This window comes from Schistocerca cancellata, chromosome 2 (genome assembly GCF_023864275.1).
Source record: "Schistocerca cancellata isolate TAMUIC-IGC-003103 chromosome 2, iqSchCanc2.1, whole genome shotgun sequence".
In the NCBI taxonomy this organism is placed as follows: Eukaryota; Metazoa; Arthropoda; class Insecta; order Orthoptera; family Acrididae; genus Schistocerca; species Schistocerca cancellata.
In genome coordinates, this window is record NC_064627.1 from 918651355 (window position 1) to 918678337 (window position 26983).

General features: G+C 42.6%; 1 protein-coding gene across 1 annotated transcript in view; it reads right to left on the bottom strand.

Annotated features, from left to right (window-relative positions):
• LOC126159909 (RNA-binding protein MEX3A-like) overlaps positions 1 to 26983 on the bottom strand; it is an 89676-nt gene that overhangs the window by 12287 nt on the left and 50406 nt on the right. Inside the window, exon 2 of the mRNA XM_049916718.1 lies at positions 13116 to 13372. Within this exon, the coding sequence (XP_049772675.1) occupies positions 13116 to 13372 (257 nt within the window). The remainder of the gene's footprint in view (positions 1 to 13115; positions 13373 to 26983) is intronic.

The window sequence follows — 26983 nt, forward strand, 5'->3', positions numbered from 1 at the left end:
ATTAAAGTTTGAAATTGATTTGTTTAATAACTAAAATTTTGAAAGATTTTTCTATCTGAAATTTTAGTTATCCAGGCCTTAAGCCCTGAGTTGTTCTATGTCCAGTGTGTGACCTTCAGCCGAGCCTTTACGTGAAATATTTTTAAGATAATACCTTCAGCCACCTTAAATTAAAATTTTGAAAGTTGATTTGTGTAAAACTATTTTTTTTTTTAATTTCCTCTGTCTGAAATTCTTGTTATCCAGGCCCTAAGCCCTGAGTTGTTCAATGTCTTGTGTGTGGCCTTCAGCTGAATATTTACATGAAATATTTTTTAAACTAAGGCCTTCAGCCGCGTGTATTATTTAAAGCAATTTTTATTATTTGTGTTTAGGCCTTCAGCAGTTCTTGTTTTTGATGCGGTTTTGGGCCTTCAGCCCGGGAGGTATCGCAAGGTTCCTTAACTAGGCCTTCAGCCATATTGTTTTAATTTGATCCTCTTAAGGCAATGTGTAATTAAGTGGTTCTTAGGAAAATAAAAGATTGTGTGTTTTGTGCAACTAACAGTAAATGATTATGGCCCCCTCCACAACCATAACCTGATCCGGTCTGTCCTGCGAAACCAGATTTCGACTGGTAGCAGAGCGTGGTTACGATTGTGATATTGCCATTCCAGTTACTGTTGGTTTGAATTTTATTTCTGTTAGTGTTGCACCATATTGTTTTGGTTGTTGATTGTTTCAGGTGACTTATTTTAATGGCGGTCAGGCAGTGCCAGGGATCGGCCTGTTGAGGAAGAAACACCTTGTTTATCAGTTGGCAATAAGGCGCCAAGCTATTGAGAGCAGTGTTCCCGACTTGGTGTCCCGCTTGCGTGCTACCGTTCTTCACCCGGTTGACGTCACGCCGGCGGTGGTAGGTGAGACAGACGCTGTCTTTGAATTTTTGTTTCAGGCTGTTAGCGGCCTTGAGGACACCATTTGTGTTTTGGAGGGCACTCAACAAAGGGCAATCAAGTGGACAGGGTGCAGGCACAGTTATTGCATTTAACCAATCGGATAGCGGATTTAGGCATGTTAGGTTTGGAGGATCATCATAAAAAATTAACCGTCGAATTAGGATCTTTGGTTAATGCATTGCAGTTTAAGCTTACATGTTTAGAATTGGATGGGAAGAGGATTGAAGACCGGGACTTGTTATATCAAGGGGGAACCGGGAGACAGCCCGGGATGGTGTTGTTATATCCTCTGCGAAGTTAGATGCAGCGGTTGCCAAATTGCCTAATCCTCTGGCGTATTTCTATCGAGATATTACTGAATTAGTTGTAGATCGACTTGAGCAGATCGAAAACTTATTATGGTTGTTGGTTTGTCTTGAACAACATGCTGCCGCCTTTCGCTTTCCGCAACAAGTAGTTTTGTCACTATTGTACCCGTTAGTTAGAGGTGAGATGAGCCGGAGAACGAGAGGCAACGATAGTAAAACTCGTTGTTCAGTTCTACAAACATGTCTAGAGTGACTGCATTTGCTGCCGAATGTAGAAGTCATAAATGAAGGTGTTAACTGTTAATGAAATATTTGAAAAATAAAAACATACGTCATCGGCCCAATAAAGGGGACTTGTCACACAAGCTGTCAGAAAATATTTAATGAAAACCATTTCTTAAATTTTGTTCGTAAAGGCCTACTTAAGATTGGGTAAATTTCGAGGTGACTCACTGGAGGCAGACGGCTCTGCATAGCTTTACGTCTAGTCTCCTTTCACAGCACGGACCCTTGACAAACTGCACGTAAATACCAATAACGGCTGCAAAAATTTAGCTACTGTTACAGTATAACTATGACGGTTCAATCATTAATACTAGTCACTTGCAAGAACATGGGGAAAATCATACCTTTTTTCACTGTTGCTTTGTAGCTTCATGGAACAACTCGTCATTAGTATGTAAAATCTTTGGCAAAGTAGGGTACACTTAATGAACGCTAGTATGTGCCTATTGTCACTACCCACAGAGAAATGGAGCCAGGCCATCAGTAGCAACCTTTCCCTACATTAGCGTCTTACACCTGCCGGCGAAGGATTCTTGATTAACCATCGCCAGAAACAAAACCTCCATTGTTGACATTATAATCTTGCTGCATCAATCAAAAACCATAAGATAAGATAAGCCAAGGACAGGGGGTGGGAGGAGGGGCTATTATGGACCCATAATGATGTTTGCCCAACTCCCTAGTGGATTAAAAATGTTCATAAACAGTGTGAACCAGATTAAATGCAAGTGGAAAACATTTTTGTATGACAACTGACGTCATTTTGTTTAAGTACTTAACATTTGTATTAATGTATGTTGTGGCGCCTCTTTTATTGAATTCAGTTATTTTTCGTATTTTTTTCACGTTACCTTTCATACGAGTAATAAACTTGTAACCTCCCCCTCACTTACCGACCTTAATGACAGTGAAAAATGAAACCGCGTGTACCTAATGGGAGTTTTGGAAAAGCAATCGTCACCGAAGTTAACCTGTCGGTAAAGAGGGAGGAAAGGGTTACATCTAGATGAACGGAAACGTGCTAATGAAACTGGTGGAAATTAATTTTGAAAAGGGGTAAAGTTAATAAAGAAAGTAAATGTGCAGCCATTACGTTAACAATTAACTAGCGGTAATTAGGTATTTGAGATTTGGGGGAAATCACGGTCGCCAGTCCTAAGGACAATTACTATAGTAACTGAAAAAGAAAGGTTATTACACATATAATTAGCACTAGAAGCGTGGCAACTGAAGGTTGACACGTGTAGTGTGAAAACTGAAAGTTTGTCAGAAGTAATAAATTTCGCTACACCCTGACTTAATTTAGCAAAGAATTAATAAAACCGGAAAATCGAAAGTTAATTTAGTGACTGAAGTTAATAGTGAGCTTTCTTTCTGAAGCACATCGAAATTCAGTAAAATACGGTTAGTCTTGGACTACCTCAACAATCATTTCAAAAAACTACTTGAATCTACGCAATTTGGAAATAAGAGATTTAACTTTGAACTTGAATTAAATGATTCTGAACAATTAACAATAGTAAAATTTAGTACGTACCAAGCTGAGCTGCAGTCACAGGTAAGCTAAAATACGATAACAAAACTTGCACTCTTAATTTGTGCTTGTGTAATCTGAATATCGTAGCCAGCTAACTGAACTTTGAAATTAAAGCAGTGAAATAGAATTAGCTATATTACTTTAGTGCTGGCGTTTAAATTTCAACGACACTTGGGTTCATTTCGGAAAAGGAAGGGACCCTGCTTGGTAATGCAATTGGGACAATGAGCAACAAAGGTTCATGCTAAGTTGCTGTTGTTATAGTTACGAAAATGGTACAGTTTGAAAAGCTGAGGTCTGCCATACAGTTCTAAAACTTTACTTGCTTCCAGTCTTCCTTGATGGTTGATTGAAGGTTTGAAGCCGTCGATCGAGGAGGTGGCGACAGTCACTCATTGTCGGCCGTCGCTGTTGCAGAAGCTGGATGTTGGCGCGCATTCTTCTCGACACGGTCACCAGACGAAACGGGCTCTTGATGTGCGCTAGTTAATGTTTCCCGTCCGCGACACCATGTCAGAAACTATCATCGCAAGTCGAGCGCAATTACATGCTGCCAAACCCCGAAAGCGCGGCAACTCGCGGGAGCGTCACACCACGCACCTGCTCCACTCGCTACTCCAGCCAGACTCCCTCTCTCAGCCCGCGCTCCACGCGGCAGAGTTAACACTACCAAAGATCCTACACACTTTGATTCTTCACACGACCTATCGACGTAATCGTTCGATAGCAGTTTTCCTTAGGCAAGACCCAGCGTAAAAATACAAATAATATTTACGAAACAAACCAATTATACATCGACATAAATGCATAAATATACAAATAGTAAAACAATTACAATATACAAAGAGACAGAAATGTCATATCTTGAGGTAACAAAGCAAGGAAAAAAAATAGTACAATAGATGGAAATAGGAGGATATGCATTTCCGGCGTTACAAACTATAATTAATAAAGAGACAAGGTGCCCAGCACTCTAAAGTACCAGAACAAAAAACTGTAAGTTAACCAGAGACATGATGTAGAGAACGTCACAAAATGTTTAAATTTGTTCTTTCGTAAAAGTATAAATGTGACGAAACAACGTAAAATCTTTCACTTCTCCTCTAGCGTTTCCTCTTGAGCTTGCATTTTCATTGTTCGTTGTTGATTCATGTGAGTGTATTTAAGTTGAAAATATAATTTCAAAGAAAATTATTGCTTGGAGTAGCGTGCATTATTTAGATATCTCAGGTCATATTCCATTTTCAAATAATTAGCAAAACGTGGCTTTCTGCATTGTAATAACTGAAAGTATTGGGGGAGAGGTTCTTGTTCGGCTTCACCGACAATTAGTATGTCATATTTATGTGCAACACGAAATCTGCATCTTTTCCAAATTACATTAAAGAATTCCGATAGTTTTTCTACAGGCGACATGGCGGTTACTCATTTCGTAATTTCAGAGGAATCCTACAAGCCAAGGTTACTCGACCTTAGATTGGAGAGGACCTGTTAGACACAAAAGACAAAAACTTTCATAATACAATGTTAGGAAATGTAGTGTGAAAGCGTTTAACAGTATTCAGACTTGAGAAACATTTTTACGGTATCAAGTCTTGAAATATCCAAAGATTATAATTATATGTGAATCAGTTTTGTGCTTCACAAAGGAAACTGATATGACTAAATAAAATACCTACAGTCCCCCACCACGTAAAATATTTGAGAAGTAATAATAGTACTACGTAGTTCTTATTTTAATTTTATTTCCTGTGTGTGTGTGTGTGTGTGTGTGTGTGTGTGTGTGTGTATAAAATGTTCAGGGTCTTTCAAAATCTTTGCATCAAATATCTAGTTGTAATAGATCAAGTCCTGATGAAGAACATTTATTAGAGGTAAAATGTTCACTGACACTTCCCGGCGATGCCAGGCATCCTTTTCTATTGGTTATCTAAGAGTGGCAGGGTGTAGACACTCTGAGAGGTTTGTATGCAATGAGTATTGCCTATAATCTAGTCTTCTGCTCCATGTGAAAGCGGATACACTGAGCAAATTAAAGTACCTGGCTGGCTTCTAAAACATCTTTCTCCAATTGAACATACTCAAGGTTTTCTTGTCGGAAATCTCTCTATCAATTTACTGGGATAGGTAGTATGCAGCACCACTTATTAGAAGACCCTGATAGCAATGTGAAACTCGTCGATCTAGGTCTGGTGAATACTGAAGGACGACTAGCATCACTGAGAAGTGTCAGCGATCCATTCGTCTCGAACAGAATTTGTTCCCCACGACCTAATCGTGGCCCAAGACGTTTGATACTATGGCTGTGAAACACCCAGGATGCACGATGATTCAGTTTCCCCTACCACTGCGTTTTATGCAACCCGAAACGACTTCAGATGCCAAGCTCAAAATTTTCATACTGTCTCACTCGGTGCATGCAAACAACCAGTCCTACAAAAAAATGGACATGACATTTTTTTTTTGGAAATTTAATGCAGCTAAGTTTTATACTGGGGCATTTTTTCGGTAGAGGCTGTAGTTTTAGAATTAATCAAGAGAAATGTACAAAAGTGACCTTAAAATGCCTTTTTCTTGAATACCTCGAGAACTGTGGCCTCCAGCGAAAACATCTCCAAATACAAAATTTAACGAAATTAAATATCCTATAAAAAAAGCCCTGCTCGTTTTGTCTGTAGGACTAATAGTACACAAGTAGCGAGCAAGAGAATATGAAAATCTCGTGTGAGGTTTTTGCAGGCGTTGTGGGTTGCATCAAACCCAGCGGTAGGGGCTGCTGAATCATCTTCTATACTAAAAAATCGATATTGTTCCTGCTTCTTGGACAAACGAATTAGCTCGACCAGAGGTAAAATTTTCTGAACCAAGGACTGTAGCAAAATGAATCTCCTGCCCCATGTGGCTCACGTCCACACATATGTGAGTGTATCGACACACTGCTGGATGATTGAGGGTCGTATAGGGAAAAATGCGGAAGATATATATACCGGCGGCATCCGGCAGCCGCTAATGATGACGAGCAAATGGTTGTTATCGGCAGAGCGGCTCGTTACGGCCGCAGGGGCCTAGATGTCGTGCCGTCACACAACGCATACATCACCTCACCTCACCGCAACAGATAGCACCGCGAGTTATTGCCTCCTCTTCCGATGAATACGGAGGCGATTATATCTATGACGCGCTAATAAATCGAATACGTGATAATCATCCCGCACACGCTCTACTGGTTGATTTAATGAGTAATATGTTGCGGCGTGCTAAAATTTCGCGAGTACTTTGCACCTGCGGCGTAACAAGCGTGCGCCTCGCACAGGGCTATTACTGTCTGCACGACTACGAGGCCAATGCAGTGTTTCTCTTCAGCTTCTCAAATTCTCATTCCGCAGACACATGTCTCTGGCGCGAAACGCGTTCCACGGATATTCATACAGTTTTGATTATCACTTCAAAAAATTAAGCTATGTAATTATTAATTTGTTAATATTTACGATCTTTCTTTTTCATTTGCTACAAAATTATGTTTATCTTGTAGATATTAATAAATATAGTCTACCCTTTGTAATTCAATGTTTCTTTTATTTGAAACTAAATACTGCAGTGCTGATGGGTAAACAGGAATATATGAGTAAGCAGGAACTTTTCGAAAAACACAGTGATAAAGAACCTAAAATTGATCCAACTAATAAGATCCGAACGAATCTGAAAAAAAAGACGTTAAATAATAAATTGTTACAAAAGCACAGAAACAAAACTTAGTACAAATGTGTGTGAATTCCTAAGCGACCAAACCGCTGAAGCCATCGGTCCCTAGACTTACACACTACTTAAACTAACTTATGCTAAGAACAACACACACACACCCCTGCCCGAGGGAGGACTCGAACCTCCGGCGGGAGGGGCCGCGCAATCCGTGACATGGCGCCTCAAACCGCGCGTCCCCTCCACGCGGCACTTAGTACAAAACTGTGCATGAACACCAGTCCTCAGAAGTCAACCCAAAATACATAAATTCAATATCTCGGTGAGACCATTTATAGATGTCAAGAGCGCTCCCATGCACCAATAATTAGCTGAATATTCAAAAAATGGTTCAAATGGCTCTGAGCACTATGGGACTCAACATCTTAAGTCATAAGTCCCCTAGAACGTAGAACTACTTAAACCTAACTAACCTAAGGACATCACACACACCCATGCCCGAGGCAGGATTCGAACCTGCGACTGTAGCAGTCCCGCGGTTCCGGACTGCAGCGCCAGAACCGCTAGACCACCGCGGCCAGCAGCTGAATATTATACAGTACACAAGAATAAACATATGAGACACCTTAGAATTTACAAAGTTTCCACCTTTCTGACAGTCAAGCATTAATCGCCTTGCAGAACAATGAATTAGTTTTGTCTGTTTGCTAAAGAAATTTGACTTTTATTAACCTTTTTCGCAGAGGCAGGCAATGTATTTGAAACGAAATATGTAATTCCATAGTAATGGCTAGTTTCAACTGTTGGCTTCATTTCAAGTGCACGTTTTCATCTTCTAGCATGTATGGCATTATGCCATAATAAAGAACCAAACATAATATAGAACAGTAATGGTGCTCCAAGGGAATTTACATCCTGGAAACCACACTGAAAAGCTAAATATCATTGGGTATCTGGGCATACGAATGTGCGCTTTAAGTATGCACTTAAAATGTGCACATTTTAGTATGGTTCACAAAATTCCGATGCTCCTGGAGTATCCTCTGACGTCTTGTTTCTTTTATGTCATAATTATGATCTTTCAATGTTTTACACGTACGTACATACGGGCTACGTCATAGTTGCTGCCGGCCGGAGTGGCCGTGCGGTTCTAGGCGCTACAGTCTGGAACCGAGCGACCGCTACGCTCGCAGGTTCGAATCCTGCCTTCGGCATGGATGTGTGTGATGTCCTTAGGTTAGTTATGTTTCATTAGTTCTAAGTTCTAGGCGACTGATGACTTCAGAAGTTAAGTCGCATAGTGCTCAGTGCCATTTGAACCTGTCATTTTCATGTTAGCTGCGCAAGCGCGGTGTCGACTGTTATCTGCGCTCTGTAGCAACTGCTGAAACGAACCTATTTCTAACAGGTCGCGGGAATATATTGCGAATTGTTGTTCGAAAAGCGTTACTTTCAAAGTAAATATCCTTTTACGTAAGTTGAATTATGTGCGAGAATGTACCACGGATTTCTTAAATCACACAGCGTTTGACTCTCATTTAAAAATCAATTCAAGATGACGACCCTTTTAGAAGAATTTCGAAACCTGAAGATCAGACATTTATGTCATTATTAAAAATTTTACTGGCACATTTGTGTGATATATCTTAAAGTGTAACACGCGCAAAAAAATCAACATTGTATGCGAAAGCTTAGCTTAGTAACATACAGTGTTTGGTGCAATTCCAATGTATACTTTCGTAATACGAAAATAAGCAGCGTACATGTTTCTGCACATCAAAGATATTTCCAAAACGTGTCTTTTTCCCTGAGTTTCGTCTTCTAAAGTGCCGGGAAATTCTACGACCGTGTATACAACCATAACCATTCAAAGGATTGATGAGTTTTGCACATCTGAGGGAAAATATACTGTCACTTAACACAGAAAAAGTGTTTTTTCACCCGGGAGAAAGTGTATTTTTGACCGGGAAACCTGGGGAAAATCCGGGAATTTTTTATCCTTGTCCGCGTGTACACCCTGATAGAGGAAGATGAACAACATGACCGAATTTAGTGAACAAAGCTTCATTTATCAAGCTCATACTTAAAAATTTGCATCTAACCCTCGTAATTCGTAGTCGCATATTTTTGTGACAAATATTAATAACATTGTATCCAAGACAAGAAGAGTGGACAGAATTCTTTTTCTTGGCGTTATTTTTTCAGTTCTTAAACGCCTGCACTCGAGACACATTGTCGAGGTCTTCAACTCTGTAAAGCCAGATTCACTGTGAGAGATACGATTTAAATTGGCTGCCCACAATAATGCATGTAGGTTTCTCGGCTGTCGCATGACAACATGTATGCCACAGTTCCCTCTAGTGATGAGCAAGAACCACTTGGAGTAGTCGTTGGTGCTACACAGGGACGTTCAATAGTCCCCAGCTTATTCTCATCGATCCTGTGAAAGTAAAATTGGCTCAAATGGCTCTGAGCACTATGGGACTTAATATCTGTGGTCATCAGTCCCCTAGAACTTAGAACTAATTAAACCTAACTAACCTAAGCACGTCACACACATCCATGCCCGAGGCAAGATTCGAACCTGCGACAGTAGCGGTCGAAAGCAAAATTACCCTCAGATGTAAATACACAATACACGACTGTCTGAGGATTGATCAACCTAAAACGACTAAGGACCAGGGACAATGTTTCTTTAACTGGCGTTATAGAACTCCAGTACCCTGATCACAGCTTTGTTTCGGCCAACACAGAAGATGATTTACAATTTACTTTGATTGCCATTAGCGAAGATTGTAAAGTCACTGACCTAGATCTTAATAAAAACAGGCATCATAAAATGTATCAGCCTTAAAGCCACCCTACATCACACGTAATGGCGATTTCTTGCGGAATGTACATCAGCTTCTCTATATCGGCACTCATCTGTCGGCATATGGAAACAATGAAATTCGACAGCGTGTCAAATGTGTTAGCAGAGTTTCCGGTTGCTTACGGATGATTATTTTAGACAAACAGCACGTGAACATACGGACGTAGCCGTAAGTGTAAAAGTTTATTGTACAGCCAAGTCTAGTTTATGCGTGCGAAATTTGAGCCATCCAGAAGAGACAAGTTACTTTGCTTGGAGAAATATCACCAGAGTGTCTAAAGACAATAATTAAAATAAACTTGTCAGACTATAATGCAAAGGTCAATGTCTTCGAAGAAGCAAATGCTGTTAACATTGAGGTAACAGTAATCAAATGGAAACATCGGTGGACTGTGGACTTTGCCGAGGTGGGATGCCTTGTGTGGCTCAACAATACAGATAGCCGTACCGAAGGTGTAACCACGAAGGAGGGCTGTATTTTGGAAGCCCGGACTGAGCTACGGTACCTGAATGGGGCAGCAGCCTGTACGAGAACACTCAGGTTGACAGACTAATCTGGCCTTGTAACATTAGCTAAAGCGAGCTTGCTCTTCTAGTACTGCGAACAGCTGAAAGAAAGAGGTAACTGCATCCATTATTTTTGCAGAATAAGTACAGCTCCACCATATGGTTAAGTGATGATGGCATATTCTTCGGTAAAATATCCCGGACGTAAAATACACTCCTGGAAATTGAAATAAGAACACCGTGAATTCATTGTCCCAGGAAGGGGAAACTTTATTGACACATTCCTGGGGTCAGATACATCACATGATCACCCTGACAGAACCACAGGCACATAGACACAGGCAACAGAGCATGCACAATGTCGGCACTAGTACAGTGTATATCCACCTTTCGCAGCAATGCAGGCTGCTACTCTCCCATGGAGACGATCGTAGAGATGCTGGATGTAGTCCTGTGGAACGGCTTGCCATGCCATTTCCACCTGGCGCCTCAGTTGGACCAGCGTTCGTGCTGGACGTGCAGACCGCGTGAGACGACGCTTCATCCAGTCCCAAACATGCTCAATGGGGGACAGATCCGGAGATCTTGCTGGCCAGGGTAGTTGACTTACACCTTCTAGAGCACGTTGGGTGGCACGGGATACATGCGGACGTGCATTGTCCTGTTGGAACAGCAAGTTCCCTTGCCGGTCTAGGAATGGTAGAACGATGGGTTCGGTGACGGTTTGGATGTACCGTGCACTATTCAGTGTCCCCTCGACGATCACCAGTGGTGTACGGCCAGTGTAGGAGATCGCTCCCCACACCATGATGCCGGGTGTTGGCCCTGTGTGCCTCGGTCGTATGCAGTCCTGATTGTGGCGCACACCTGCACGGCGCCAAACACGCATACGACCATCATTGGCACCAAGGCAGAAGCGACTCTCGTCGCTGAAGACGACACGTCTCCATTCGTCCCTCCATTCACGCCTGTCGCGACACCACTGGAGGCGGGCTGCACGATGTTGGGGCGTGAGTGGAAGACGGCCTAACGGTGTGCGGGACCGTAGCCCAGCTTCATGGAGACGGTTGCGAATGGTCCTCGCCGATACCCCAGGAGCAACAGTGTCCCTAATTTGCTGGGAAGTGGCGGTGCGGTCCCTTACGGCACTGCGTAGGATCCTACGGTCTTGGCGTGCATCCGTGCGTCGCTGCGGTCCGGTCCCAGGTCGACGGGCACGTGCACCTTCCGCCGACCACTGGCGACAACATCGATGTACTGTGGAGACCTCACGCCCCACGTGTTGAGCAATTCGGCGGTACGTCCACCCGGCCTCCCGCATGCCCACTATACGCCCTCGCTCAAAGTCCGTCAACTGCACATACGGTGCACGTCCACGCTGTCGCGGCACGCTACCAGTGTTAAAGACTGCGATGGAGCTCCGTATGCCACGGCAAACTGGCTGACACTGACGGCGGCGGTGCACAAATGCTGCGCAGCTAGCGCCATTCGACGGCCAACACCGCGGTTCCTGGTGTGTCCGCTGTGCCGTGCGTGTGATCATTGCTTGTACAGCCATCTCGCAGTGTCCGGAGCAGTATGGTGGGTCTGACACACCGGTGTCAATGTGTTCTTTTTTCCATTTCCAGGAGTGTAGTTACCTATTCGAACCTGTGGATGGTTACTCAGGAGGATCTCATCATCAGGAAAAACAAAGCTGGCGTTCTCTCAGTCGGAGCATGGAAATGTATTCTCTGAAGTTATACACAGTGGGAATTTGAGAAGTGTGATGACAGGAAGGACAGGTTTTCTTGTCAGGCGAGTACAAGGCTATAAAAGCAAAATCTATTCTTACAGTAATGTGTAAAAATTAAAGTAAATTGGAAAGATTTTTAGTAACAATGTTTTCCTTTACGTTGTACACACACACACACACACACACACACACACACACACACAGACACAAACACATATATACTTCCCCAAGGAAGTATTATAGACCCTCTATTGTTCCTGATCTAAATTAACGACATACAAGACAATCTGAATAGCCATCTTAGATTGTTTGCAGATGATGCTGTCATCTACCGTCTTGTAAAGTCAGCAGATGATATAAACTACTTGCAAAATGATTTAGATAAGACATCTGTATGGTGCGAAGGGTGGCAATTGACCGTGAATAGGGAAAAGTGTGAAGTTATTCACATGAGTACTGAAAGAAATCAGCTAAATTTCGATTACACGATAAGCCACACAATCTGAAGGCTGTAAATTCAAGTAAATACAATTACAAATAACCTAAATTGGAACTATCACATAGATAATATTGTGGGTAGCGCAAAACAAAGACTGCGATTCATTGGCAGAGCACTTAGATGGTGCAACAGGTCTACAGAGACTGCTTACACAACGCTTGTCCGCCCTATTCTGGAGTATTGCTTTGCGGTGTGGGATCCGCATCAGGTGGGACTGACGGATGACATCGAAAAAGTACAAAGAAGGGCAGCTCGTTTTGCATTATCGCGAAATAGGGGTGAGAGTGTCACAGACATGATACTTGAATTGGAGTGGCAATCATTAAAACAAAGGCGTTTTTCGTTGCGACGGGATCTTCTCATGAAATCACCAGTTTTCTCCTCCGATTGCGAAATCATTCTGTTGGCACACACCTACATAGGGAGAAATGATCGTCACGATAAAATAAGAGAAATCAGGGCTCGCACAGAAAAATTTAAGTGCTCGTTTTTCCCGAGTGCAGTTCGAGAGTGGAAAGGTAGAGAGATAGCTTGAATGTGGTTCATTGAACCCTCTGCCAGGCACTTTATTGTGAATAGCAGAGTAGTCACGTAGATGTAGATGTAGATGTAGATGAGCGATTCAACATGGCTGAAAATAGCTGAAAATGTAGGAAACGTTGCAGCCTCGTGTCCCGACCGGCGACGCTTTTGAACACCCGTCGAGAATATTGTTTCCGATCTCTTCGGACGCACCGCGATCTGGAATGTGAAAGCGGCACACGCGGCTGTTGTTGACACGTCTGCGGAGCGGCGGAGAGGCAGCGGGTGGGAACTGACACAGCGCGGCGCGGGGCGCTGCAGGCGGCGTGGAGCGGCCGTATCGCTTTCCGCGAGGGGGATGGGGGGACCAGGGTGTGGGTGTGGGTGCTTCCGGTGCGCGCGTCACGTCTCCCACACCGCCGCCGCCGCCGCCGCCGCCGTCTCCGGTGTCGCACGCCTGCGGGGGCGCTCTGCGAGAGGCGCCTCACTACAACAGAAACAGCACAGCAAAATGTCCGCGTCCCTACCAGTTTACGTCAAACACGGCAGGAGCTTGGTACATCTGTGACGATTCAGTTCTGCGATTTCACGACAGTTGGCTCTGTGTGCAAATGCTACAACCTCTACCCATTACATATTTTGGTTCGCCTATAACTAATGATGAGCTGATACGTCTGTTTGGCAGAGATGAATATGAGTTTGTTTTTGAACATTTTTTTGTGACATGAGGTTGGGAGAGCGTGGGGGCAGTATCCGTCCACAGTCCCTCGCTGGGCACACATTTTACTGACAACAACTTTACGTGTCCCGAACGAGACAGAAAATGACACTATTGATGGCAGAGACCTGAGAAGTTGTCCCTCAGATTGATATACGTACTACGTTAACACTTATATCAGTAACGTTGCAACTTCAAGAGATTCAGTGATATTTTTCAACCTAGAATACAGATTAAACTCAAGTTAGCTGCTCAAAACTGAAGTAATTTACCCTACTAGCCATTACAATTGCTACATCAAGAAGAAATGCAGATGATAAACACATATTCATTGGACAAATATATTATACTAGAACTGACATGTGATTACATTTTCACGCAATTTGGGTGCATAGATCCTGAGAAATCAGTACCCAGAACAACCACCTCTGGCCGTAATAATGGTCTAGATACGCCTAGGCATTGAGTCAAACAGAGCTTGGATGGCGTGTACAGGTACAGCTGCCCATGCAGCTTCAACACCATACCACAGTTCATCAAGAGTAGTGACTGGCGTATTGTGACGAACCAGTTGCTCGGCCACCATTGACCAGACGTTTTCAATTGGTGAGAGATCTGGAGAATGTGCTGGCCAGGGCAGCAATCCAACATTTTCTGTATTCAGAAAGGCCCGTACAGGACCTGCAAGAAGCGGTTGTACATTATCCTGCTGAAATTCAGGGATCGAATGAAGGGTAGAGTCACGGGTCGTAACACATCTGAAATGTAACGTCCACTGTCCAAAGTGCCATCAATGCGAACAAGAGGTGGCCGAGACCTGTAACCAACAGCACCCCATACCATCACGCCGGGTGATAGGCCAGTATGGCGATGACAAATACACGCTTCCAATGTGCGTTAACCGCGATCTCGCCATACACGGATGCGACCGTCGTGATGCTGTAAACAGAACCTGGACACATCCGAAAAAATGACGTTTTGTCATTCGTGCAACCAGGTTCGTCGTTGAGTACACCATCGCAGGCGCTCCTGTCTTTGATGCAGCGTCAAGGGTAACCGCAGCCATGGTCTCCGAGCTGACAGTCCCTGCTGCTGGAAACGACGTCGAACTGTTCGTGCAGATGGTTGTTGTCTTGCATACGTCCCCATCTGTTGACTCAGGGATCAAGACGTGGCTGCACGATCCCTTTTAGCCATGCGGACAACATGCCTGTCATCTCGACTGCTAGTGATACGAAGCCGTTGGGATCCAGCACGGCGTTCCGTATTACCCTCCTGAACCGACCTATTCCATATTCTGCCAATAGTCATTGGATCTCGACCAAAGCGAGCAGCAATGCCACGATATGATAAACCGCAATCGAGATAGGCTGCAATCCGACCTTTATCAACGTCGGAAACGTGTTGGTACGCATTTCTCCTTCCTACACGAGGCATCACAACAACGTTTTACCAGGCAACGCCGGTCAACTGCTGTTTGTGTATGAGAAATCGGTTGGAAACTTTCCTCATGTCAGCACGTTGTAGGTGTCGGCACCGGCGCCAACTTTGTGTGAAGGCTCTGAAAAGCTAATCATTTGCATATCACAGCACCTTCTTCCTGTCGGTTAAATTTTGCGTATGTAGAAGTGCAAAAGTGCAAAAACAAAGAAGACGCGTCATCAAATATGATTTTTCGATCTTACTTTTTAGTAACTGTATGCCGAAGAACTTCGATATCTCTTCTCAGTATTGAAATTTGGTCCAATTTCCTTTTATTTATCTATCGACAAATAAATAGTAATAAAAGTGACACGTATGTAATGTAATGTATTATTTAAAATTTTAAAAATCAAGGAAGGTAGCAGTGAACAACTATTTGTTTAAATTATCGATCGCCGACAGTTGCCAAGAAGCAACGAATATATTAACTAACCTCTGCATTTTAGATGATACTGCGTATCGCAATAAAGTGGTATTTCTCTTTTCTGTTCTATAATGAATATAACTGCAAACAAAATTTGTAATGTAGTGAAATCAGCAGGAGGTAAAATCTGCTTTCATAGTCGAGCATATTAAATTAATTCTTCTCTCAACGTATACAATAAGTTCTTAACAACGATCAGCAGTAATTGCTCCTGGCTATATCAAGTTGCTGACCGACGTGGCTTCGATGACATTTATTCTATGACTACATTTCTTCACCATTCACTCAGCACCTTCTTGTCTCCTTGCCACAAAAATAAATAAATTAAGTTTAACTTGAAATGTGAGTTTCGAAACTTCTGGCTAGTTAAAACTGCGTATCAGATCGGGAACCGAACCCGCACCTTTGCATAGCCGGGAAAAGCTAGATTCTGGGTTACAGTCCCCGCCGTCCCGGCCAGACACAAAGTTTTAAAATGCCAGGCATATTCAGTCCATCAGTTTAGAAGGAGAAACTCGTATTACTTCCAATAAACAGATTCCTGTTCTTGAAAGATCTTCTTAAAAACTCACTAAGCAAGCAAGCGAAAACGTCGTAGCCGTGGCTACTGTTGGTGTAAGAGATGGGAATATTTTAAAAAGTCATTGTATGCATACATACAACTCACAATATGACGTTATTGCCACGGAGTCTCCATTATTCTGGCAAGACTCCCTTGTATCGTTTCCCAAGTCACTTTATACAAATTTAAGATTACTCATTGTCCAACTGTAACAGGCAGATCCCTGTTGTTCTCAGTTGTTTGATCGCCTCCTACAGACACCACTTTCATATTGACTACCCATCTCCCTCCCCACTTCACCTACCAGTAGAAACCCACCCACTATCGCCTTATCCTCGCCATGAGGCGCACTAAAAAGTTTTCTTCGCTCTCTCGTGTTGGCTGTTTCTTTCATCTTTTGTACCTGTGATGTTAACAAAATCCAGTCTCCTTTATTATTTTTAGACGGGCACCCAAATTGAGAACGAATCTCGTCCACGCCAGACGTGCAGCTAAAGCGTGATTCCTCAAAGAAATTGGACTACCTTTTTTATTTTCAAAATATAATAACACCGGGAATGCGACACGTGTCGTATTTTTATTCTTTTATTTTCATTTTAAGAGCTTGTAATAATATTGGCCCTACGTCAAAGGCTTCATACGACGATCTCCCTAACAGTAAAACACTCTACTAGCTGGAAACAGTATCACTTGCTTGCAGAAAATAAATCTTGCCTCCCTGATTATTAGGAGAAACGCATTTCTGATTGCGAAATTTCAACATCGAAAAACAAGTATACGGGGGGCGTCCACATTTTTTCTCTGCCAGTATCGATTGAAGAAATGCGAATTTGCTGTGCGACATCGTGGAATGTTCCCGCTTCAGTCCTTACAGTTTCGTGAGGTAGCTTCAAAATGGCGTCTGTAGTGGAGGTGTGTTCCAAGCAGACAGATGTCATTGAGCATCGCAGATGTTCATAGGCGCTTTGAGAATGTTTAGGCAGACCTGTCAGTGAACAAAAGCACGGCTAGACGTTAGGCGAGGAGTCTGTCATCATCGCAACAAGGTCGTGCAAACTTGTCTGGTCTCCAGCGTGCAGGTCGGCTACACTCAGCTGTGCAATTTTGGAACGTGTGGACACTCTCGTTCGAACTGATCGACGTATCACGACCAGACCCCTCGCTGCTCAACTGGGCGTCTCTTTTGCTAGTGCTGACACCCTCACCTATCATTTGGGATACTCACAGGTGTGTGCTCTCTGGATTCCTTGTAGGACTTGTAATGTCCCCACAGAAAATACCCTCTACCACGCACCAATTAATCATTTTCAATCAAACCATCCACATTCATTCACTTTTTGAAAATTTATATGATCTGATTTTCTTGTAATATATGCGGCGACAGCACGACGACGCCAAAGTATTTTCTAGTGCGTTTATTCTTTGAAATAACAGAGATGCATATATGCATTCTCCATGGTTGTTAGAGGGGAACTAGAGCAGCTTCTGGAGTATCTGTTGAGGGATTGACGTGTTTCTGAGAAATACATATTCTGCTTTTCTTCTCGCTAAAGCGAGCCAATTAACATTTGTGCCGCTAGCGGTTTGTTTGAGGAGAAAGAGACTGTAAAAGGAAAATAATTAAGGCGTGGAGTCACCGGAGATCTGGATATGTAACGGAGATGGATTTAATACACAATTTCCTCCATAAATAAGGTTTGTGACTTTTTTGTTCTGGAGTGAATGAACGAATGAGTTTTTTTCTGAATCATTTGATGATCACTTTGGCCCTGTAATTAGTGGGGAAGTATCAGCTGTGTCGAAGAGAGCCTGCAATCACTGAGTCTGTGTTAAATCGTCCAAAAAGGCTTCGTACACATCTGGAAGTCGCAATCTTTCGTAAAAGGAACAAATTGTCCAAACGATTGATTCTCCCGACTGACTGCGGTGTTTAACAGTAATAATAAATGTAAAGATCTCTTACAGCAAGCCAGCCGCTGATTACCAAGACGAAGGACTCCACCAAAGAGACTACTTGGCTGACTTCACGTAATGAAATATTATATTAAAAGCTGTACATAGATAAAGGAGAGAAAGAGAGAGAGCGAATTAAAATAGAGATAATACTAATAATCCTCCATTAGTCAAATTTTTCACCTGTCTTATCACGGATCAGCCAATAACGGGGAGGGCCTTACTTTACTGTATAGATTTATGTGTGAAGGTGAAGGGATCTTAAAGGCAACAGATACACATCTATACAGACAAGACATTACACAGAGATAGCGGCTAGCTGCATTCATCATCTATTCTTAGATAAAGAGACGGCAACTTATTATCCGAACATTTACAAAAAGTTAAAGACTATCTGTGCAGAATGGCTTGCACGTTACGAAGCTCATCGTGACAGTTTTTTCGAATATATTCACAAGCGATGAAACATGTGTTCATCATTTCGAAGCGGAAACAGTACAGCAATCTATGGAGTGGTGCCGCTCACCCCTCCTCTGGAGAAAACGTTCAAAGCCACACCTTCAACTGGTAAAGTCGTGGTGGCGGTCTTCTGTTACGCTCAAGGTGCAATAAAAGTGTACATGTTTCGTCTGAGGATGTGGCAATACTACGCGTTTTTTACTGTTTAGTTATTGCATATTACAGGCTTCTTGATTAAAATGGTGACTACAATGGTGACTACGATGACAAACTTAAAAAAATCATAGCTACATTATTGCTTTATAACGAACCGCCGGAGACTGTGAGTGCCGTAGACCAAAATACTCAGAAGGAATCTTTAAACAACTTTCGAAAATCATCGGTGGATTTCTGGTTAACCCTGTGTACTGGATGTATAGAAAAGGAAACAGTGATTATTATCTTGTGTAGGGTGGAGCATACGTCAATATTGAAGAGGGAACCTCGTGGGCCGTCATCGTTAGTGAACGATTGTGAGATGCGAAGCTGATCAGTTTTGAAGGATTCACTACACATCGGTGCATGGTTTGGGAACTGGATGCGTCAAAATTTAGGAATATTTTGAATATGGATATGGGTGCACGTTTTTGAACTTACCTGTATACTAGACAGAAAAGCATTCTGATACTTCATCAGAAGGCCTACTATGCGTTCTGTAAATTTCTCAGTATTAGACAGTACTACTGCTTGGATGGCAAAGTGCAACTTTTTTCTTATTTTTCCTGGTCTTTACCCAGTGTCTTCGCTGAGTCGATACGTTAATGTCGGTATGGTAATGCTCGTTGCAGAGGGTAGCCTGATGCCCTTTCTGGCACCAGGAATCTCTATTCGGTCGCATTTATTTCAAAATTTTTTTGCATAGAATAACGAGGATCCACGTACATGTTAACATGGACGTAATCAGGGGACTTATATAACCAATGTGGGGAAATTCCATGTACATCTATGCTTCAGCGACTACCAATCACTGTTATTTAAGTCGCGTCACTTATGTCAAAGGACAGTAGGCACGATACTTCCGAAAATTATATTCTGTTCTTATTTTTGGCATTTATTCTTCAGGCTGAAAGAGCACGTGGCCTGACTGAGTTATTGCTGAGCTTAGACGGTTATACGTACAGTTTTTAAATTATATTTCTTGTTCATGAGCAAGCAGTAAAGGAAACAAAAGAAAAATTCGGAGTAGGTATTAAAATCCATGGAGAAGAAATAAAAACTTTGAGGTTCGCCGATGACATTGTAATTCTATCAGAGACAGCAAAGGACTTGGAAGAGCAGTTGAACGGAATGGATGGTGTCTTGAAGGGAGGATATAAGATGAACATCAATAAAAGCAAAACGAGGATAATGGAATGTAGTCAATTTAAGTCGGGTGATGTTGAGGGTATTAGATTAGGAAATGAGACACTTGAAGTAGTAAAGGAGTTTTGCTATTTGGGGAGCAAAATAACTGATGATGGTCGAAGTAGAGAGGATATAAAATGTAGACTGGCAATGGCAAGGAAAGCGTTTCTGAAGAAGAGAAATTTGCTAACATCGAGTATAGATTTAAGTGTCAGGAAGTCGTTTCTGAAAGTATTTGTATGGAGTGTAGCCATGTGTGGAAGTGAAACATGGACGGTAAATAGTTTGGACAAGAAGAGAATAGAAGCTTTCGAAATGTGGTGCTACAGAAGAATGCTGAAGATTAGATGGGTAGACCACATAACTAATGAGAAAGTATTGAATAGGATTGGGGAGAAGAGAAGTTTGTGGCACAACTTGAGCAGAAGAAGGGATCGGTTGGTAGGACATGTTCTGAGGCATCAAGGGATCACCAATTTAGTATTGGAGGGCAGCGTGGAGGGTAAAAATCGTAGGGGGAGACCAAGAGATGAATACACTAAGCAGATTCAGAAGGATGTAGGTTGCAGTAGGTACTGGGAGATGAAGAATCTTGCACAGGATAGAATAGCATGGAGAGCTGCATCAAACCAGTCTCAGGACTGAAGACCACAACAACAACAACAACATTTCTTTAACACTCCACGGAAGAAATGTGCATACAGTTTCCATGATTATACCCTTCTTCTTTTAGTGTGTTACGATCACATGTGTTGCAGGGTTAACTTACAGACAACAATTGTTCTTCTACAATATTTAGGGATATAGTTTCATCACTTAACATGTCTTAGATATTGTCCGACTACCAGCAGTTTACGTATTTATACCCGCATCCTACCTTCCAAACCGTCCACGTGAATTAAATTTAGTACCAACCCGGTAAATATGCAGACGGAAAGAAACGCAACACCAAAATGTAATTAATGTAGTATCATTAAGTTTCAGGAATACATTTAAGTGGTTAACTTTGCAAGATTACAGGTTAATCTAAGTTCGAGATAAGGTATTGTAAATGTAAAATGCTGATATGTTAATAACCGGTGTAAACGCCAGTGTGTTGACTGCAGCCACGCAGTCGTGCAAGCATTGTGCTACACAGGTGACGGATGTCAGTTTGTGGCACGGAGTTCCATGTCTGTTGCACTTGGTTGGTCAGTACAGGTACGGTTAATGCCATTTGTTGATGACGATGGAGTTGTCATCCGATGATGTCGCAGAAGTATTTGACTGGAGACAGATGTGGTGATCGAGCAGGCCAAGGCAACATATCGACACGATGTACAGCATGTTGGATTACAACAGCGGTATCTGGGCGAGCGTTATCCTGCTGGAAAATACTCCCGGGAGTGCTGTTTATGAATGGCAGTACAAAAGGTATAATCACGAAATTCACGTACAAATTTGCCTTCAGGATACGTGGGATAACCACGAGACTACTACTGATGTGATGCGAAATCTCATCCCAGATCATAACTCCAGGACAGGTTGTTTGCAGGCCCTTAACTGGCCTCCTTCTAGCCAACACACAGCCATCACTGGCACTGGGGCAGAATCAACTTTCATAAGAAAACACCACAAACCTCCATACTGCCCACCAGTGAGTTGTCCCTTTACACCAATGAAGTCGCAAATGGCGTTGGTTTAGGGTCAGCGGGATGCCCGCTACAGAATGTCTGACTCGAAGCCGTCCTTCAAGTAACCAATTTGTATCAGCTTTTTGTGTCACACCGGTGCCAGATGCTGTTGAAATTGCTGCTGCAGATGCGGTACGATGCTCCAGTACCACACAACGAACACGATGGTCGTTCTTTTCGGTAGAGGTACATGGCAGTCCGCAGACCGGCCTTCCCGTGACCACCGCTGCCAGCAGTCATACGTAGTGGCTACATTCCTGCCAAGTCTTTCCACGTTATCGCAGAAGTAATGTCCAGCTTCTCGTATCCCTATTACAAGACCTCGTTCGAACTCATTGAGGTGTTGTCGCCATAATAGTATTCCTGACTAATAACAGCTCACCATGTCCATTCTCAAAGGTAACTAACGCTGACAGCGTGTATTTAAAGCAAACCTTATTTGCATCCTCATAGTGGTGCTACTATCGCCACTCGCAAGCGACTGGCGGGAAATTTGAATATACATCAGACTTCAGATGTAGAAACACGCATACCAACTTTCGTTAAAGTCGCACTTTCTTTCTTGGTGATACGATTTTTTTCCGGCAGTGTACATGAAATGAGGCACTGCACACCATGACCCCACAATAGCATCACTGGAAATGTTTAGTTACAAGTAGGCAGCAATGGTTTACTTTCAGCGACGTCACACAGTGACGTAATACGTCCAAATGAATAATACATCACAGATTAGACTGTTGGTAAAGCAAACCATTTGGGAAAATACATTTTTTTTTCATTTTCTTAAACATTTCATTACTCTTCAGTGTTGGTACTGTTTAAAGCAGCGTTTCTCAACCGATGTGGGTGTCGCGAAATTTTTAATGTCTGATGACCTTCCGCAGATAAAATATCTAGAACATAAAAAATTATCACCGAATCGTTCTGGCAGTTCCCTAATTTGCAGGAAATCTCCCATCATTGTAAGCGATTACGCTCATAATTATTCAAAAAGTGTGCTGTGTGTATTTTATGTATTTGCTTTTTTGCATCTACGAAAACAATCAAATGTAAGGGTGTCGCGGAAGTTTGAAGCGTACTTTGATGTGCCCCAAAGGAAGAAAGGGGTCTAGATAATCATAACTTCGTCTTGCAGAAATTTTTCGCTGACTGACCTGGAAACGAAGGTACTGACACTTGTCGTAACTGTTTTGTTAAGTTCCTGACGGACGCAAGTGTCCGTCGCTTGTACAGCAATGAATACAACAATCGACGATTCGGACCACGCTTTGGGTGAAAGGAATACCTACTGAAAAGAGACTAGGTAGGAACCTGTAGCGTTTGCTTTTACGAGGAAAAAGTCCTTCATGCACGTCAATAGTTTTGAGAAATATACCTCTAGTTTGACAAGAAGCGGCAAAGGTGTGTTGGGCTCCTTTCCATGAGATATTAGTCAGTGAATGATACGTAGTTCGAAGAAGATAACAGAACCACATATCAAAAACTTATATCTTTCTCTATTCGCATGAATCCCCTCCCCCCCAATCCCTTTATACGCACGTAACACTTCGTTGACCCGACCAATGGACTTCGTGCGGTTCTCCATGCCGTAGGACATCTGCCTCTGGTTTGAACTACCTTGCTCACTAACTGCTAAGTGGTGATGCATATAATGGAGTTTCATGAGTATTAAAACGATATCATTCTGAAACGTTAAATATATTGCCACACCTAATTGGTTTGATTATCTTGTTCTGTTTCAGTTATTTCAAAGAAAGCAAATTCCAAATCGTCTGTCAGGCCTTTTGTCTTTACGTTTTTGGAAGGTATGCATTTATCAGTCAAACTGTAAATATGGATTGACCGCAATTACACAGCTAAAAATATCGATCAGTTTAACATTAAACTGACTTCTCACAATAAAAGAAGACATATCTCGGGGGATACTCTTCAATAACTCAGAGTTCTCGTATACAATATAACTGATAGGGAGTACTGTATTTGCAAATTCCTACAGCAGTAATCACAGTAATTTTCTGCTTTAAAACTATTTATTTCATTACAGACTTCTAGACATTGTAATTCAAATCAGTGTGTGAAATACTACCAGAAAGACACATAAGTGTGATTACAAGTCAGTTTTCTTTTTTCTGTTGCAGAGTCCACAGTTCAGACATTGGTGGCGGGCAGTCTGAAGATCCTGCTGTGTGAGGCGTCCCAAGAAAGACTTCACTACAGCGAGAAAAGATTTTTTATGTATTACTATGTTCTATTTAAAACATAAAACAATATACACATAAAATAATAGTTTTTAAATTAATTTATAACTATACTTCGGTAAATAAAGGACTAAAAAATTCAGTAATTACTTCAAAAAATACTGTTGGTAACCCTCAATTCTTCCTTATTTTTCGTAATTCGTCAGCAAAACAAATGAGGCAGTCATATTTTGTAAGTAGGTTCCGTAGATTATATTCACAATAAACACTACGATATGGAACGTGTAGTTGTTCAAAGGATCACGTTCTTGTCACAGCAGTCTAGTTGTGTTGCGTACAGTGGAGTAACGATATTGACGGCACACAAGTATCGAATAAATGTATTGTCTGACAAAACAAGTGAAGCACCCACAAGACATGAACGGTTATCAACGTAACTTTGTACACTTTCACACCATTGGTGGATATGTAAATGATTAAGAATCGCAGTTGTATGTGACAGGTATATATGCAACTAGAGAGCCTTAGTGTTTTTCGTGTTAAGTATTGTTATCAAGCCTGGTAAGGCACGTAAAGGGCGTGAACAGCGATATGTGATGAGTGATCACTGCAAACGTGCTGCCGCATACTCGTCTGAGACAGCGTTGTAGCGCCTGACAGGGATTGAAAGGGGCTTCATTGTTGTTCTCCATTTGACCAGCTGCTTGAATCGTGGTTTGTGGAGTATTCGGATGTGACAGTGGCCCAATTTTGGACAGCATGGGATGATGAGAGGTGCCATATCCATCGTCAACGTTCTGGTGGAGCATGTCTGACCACCACAAGTGAGGATCACCTTAACGTGCAGTAAGCACATCGTAATCGTTTTACATCTGTTCCTGACATCCGAGAAAAAGTAATGGACTTCCTACAACATTGTGTACCGTCCCTCAACTTGGTTCGGAGACTAGCAGCAGACGGAGTAGGAATTACCGCTCCATCCGTTGTCTTCCGTTAATGCCACACAATATAAACAGCTGCATTTCAAGTGATTTCATGAATGCGAAGTAGTGACTACTGATGAATGGTCTCACATTGTGTTCAGCGACGAATCACTACTCTGTAATAGTCTGGATGGCCATCATCGGCAAGTACGACAGGGACCTGGGGAGCGGTCCAATTCTTCCATTGTATAGGAGAGGCATAGCCGTGGTATTCCGGGCTTTATGGCATGGGGATCCATCGGAGATGACTTAAAAAAATGGCTCTGAGCACTATGGGACTTAACATCTCAGGTCATCAGTTCCCTAGAACTTAGAACTACTTAAACCTAACTAATCTAAGGACACCACACACATCCATGCCCTAGGCAGGATTCGAACCTGCGTCCGTAGCGGTCGCGCGGTCCCGGACTGTAGCGCCTAGAACCGCTCGGCCACTCCGGCCGGCGGAGATGACTTCAGGTCACGACTGGTGGTGGCTGACGGAACTCTGATAGCGCAGTGGTATGTCATGGATATCCTCTGTTTTCATGTGCTACCTCTCATGCAACAATATCGTGGTCCCATTTTTCAACAGGACAATGCTTGTCCACCATGCCACGTATCTCCATGTGCTGTTGAGGTATCAGTGAGGTCAGGAAGATTCCCAGATCTCTCCCAAATAGGACATATGTGGGACCAGCTCGGATGCCAATTCCATCCCAGTGACAGTATCCAGGATATCAAACATATCTGCTGCTGAGGTATCAGTGAGGTCAGGAAGATCAGCAGATCTCACCCAAATAGGACGTCTGTGGGGCCAGCTCGGATGCTAATTCCATCCCAGTGACAGTATCCAGGATATCAAAGATACAACAGTTTTGGGCCAGCTTGCGACAGGAGAGCATACGACAGCTTTTATGAGACCTTTCCCAATTGAATCAGCCGATGCATCCAGGCCGTAAAGAGTGACACGCCATACCGGTAGGTGGGTTCATACTACCAAGGCCTTTTTAAATTTGACTCTGCTTTGTAGTCACAAAAGTAACATTGCATACTCTGAGGTAACGGGCGAGTTGTGACGCCCTGGAAATATTATATGTTCGGAGTTGGGGTGGCCGCACAGGACGTTCGTCAAAGACGGGGCCCGGCAGAAAACACGTGGTGCCATATGTTAGCCGGACGAGAGGGGTAGCCCCAGCGCATGGTCCAGCCGCGTGGCTGGGAATTCCGCTGTGACGAGAACGGTGCTTTGTGTCGATGAAGGAGATGTCTATGCCGGTAGTGCCAAAGATGGTGGACTTAGTGAAACCTTAATGGCAGACATTTCACAGTTAGTATAGAAATTAATTGTAGCCAGATGAATCATGATTCCTCAAAATGAAAATGTACATTATTATTATCTGCACGACGATTCTGATGGTGTGATTAGATTTTCACTATCTTTATTAGTTTAAAGTTTAGTATATGAATGTAAATTATACAAGTAACACCCAGCAACGAATTTCCAAAATATAAACGCTTCATCCGATTTTGTTGATCGCCCTATGTCCTTAGGAAGCTATTAGTGTAAACCTAAATTGGTGTGAATTACAGGGACGTAACTTAAATAGTACATGAGTTATTGGAGGTCAAAGTGGCCGATTACTATCGAACGCGTTAAGCCATAAATACTCCACGATACCCTCTCAAACTGTGCAGTGTCATTGTGTTTCCTCTTCCCCTTCTGGGAGCTTCAGTATTTTCATCAGGCAGCGTGATGGGCCACTGGAAATTAGAGGTGATTCTGTTTTTCAACAAATCTTAGAAAGTTTGGGGATAATTTCTAGAAAAGAAACCAACGTGAGAACGTGAATCACGAATTGAGCCGGTAAAGTGAATACACCAAGCTTGCAGTTATACCCGATTAGCCGGAGATTGAACGAATACATGACAGATAACCATTAATACATTTTCCTTTACTGGAAGCGGCTATTTACTGTATTTACTAACATGCTACATACCATATCTGAAATTCTGCTTCATTGCTTACGCCTTACTCGCCGGAAACTGGCAATTTATTTTCAAAATTATGTTCAAAACACACTGCATTTCGTAGCACTCGTTATCAGTTCACTTTCGGAAAATTAATAATTTCTTTCCGATTCTGCTTTCAACGTGTTCTGGCGTGACTTTAGTTTGTGTTTAGTTGGGAGGAAAAACGTCTAGTTGATTTCGGTTGACTCCTTACCACAGACTCGTAAACAGGTTCAATATTTTCTGGTCAATGA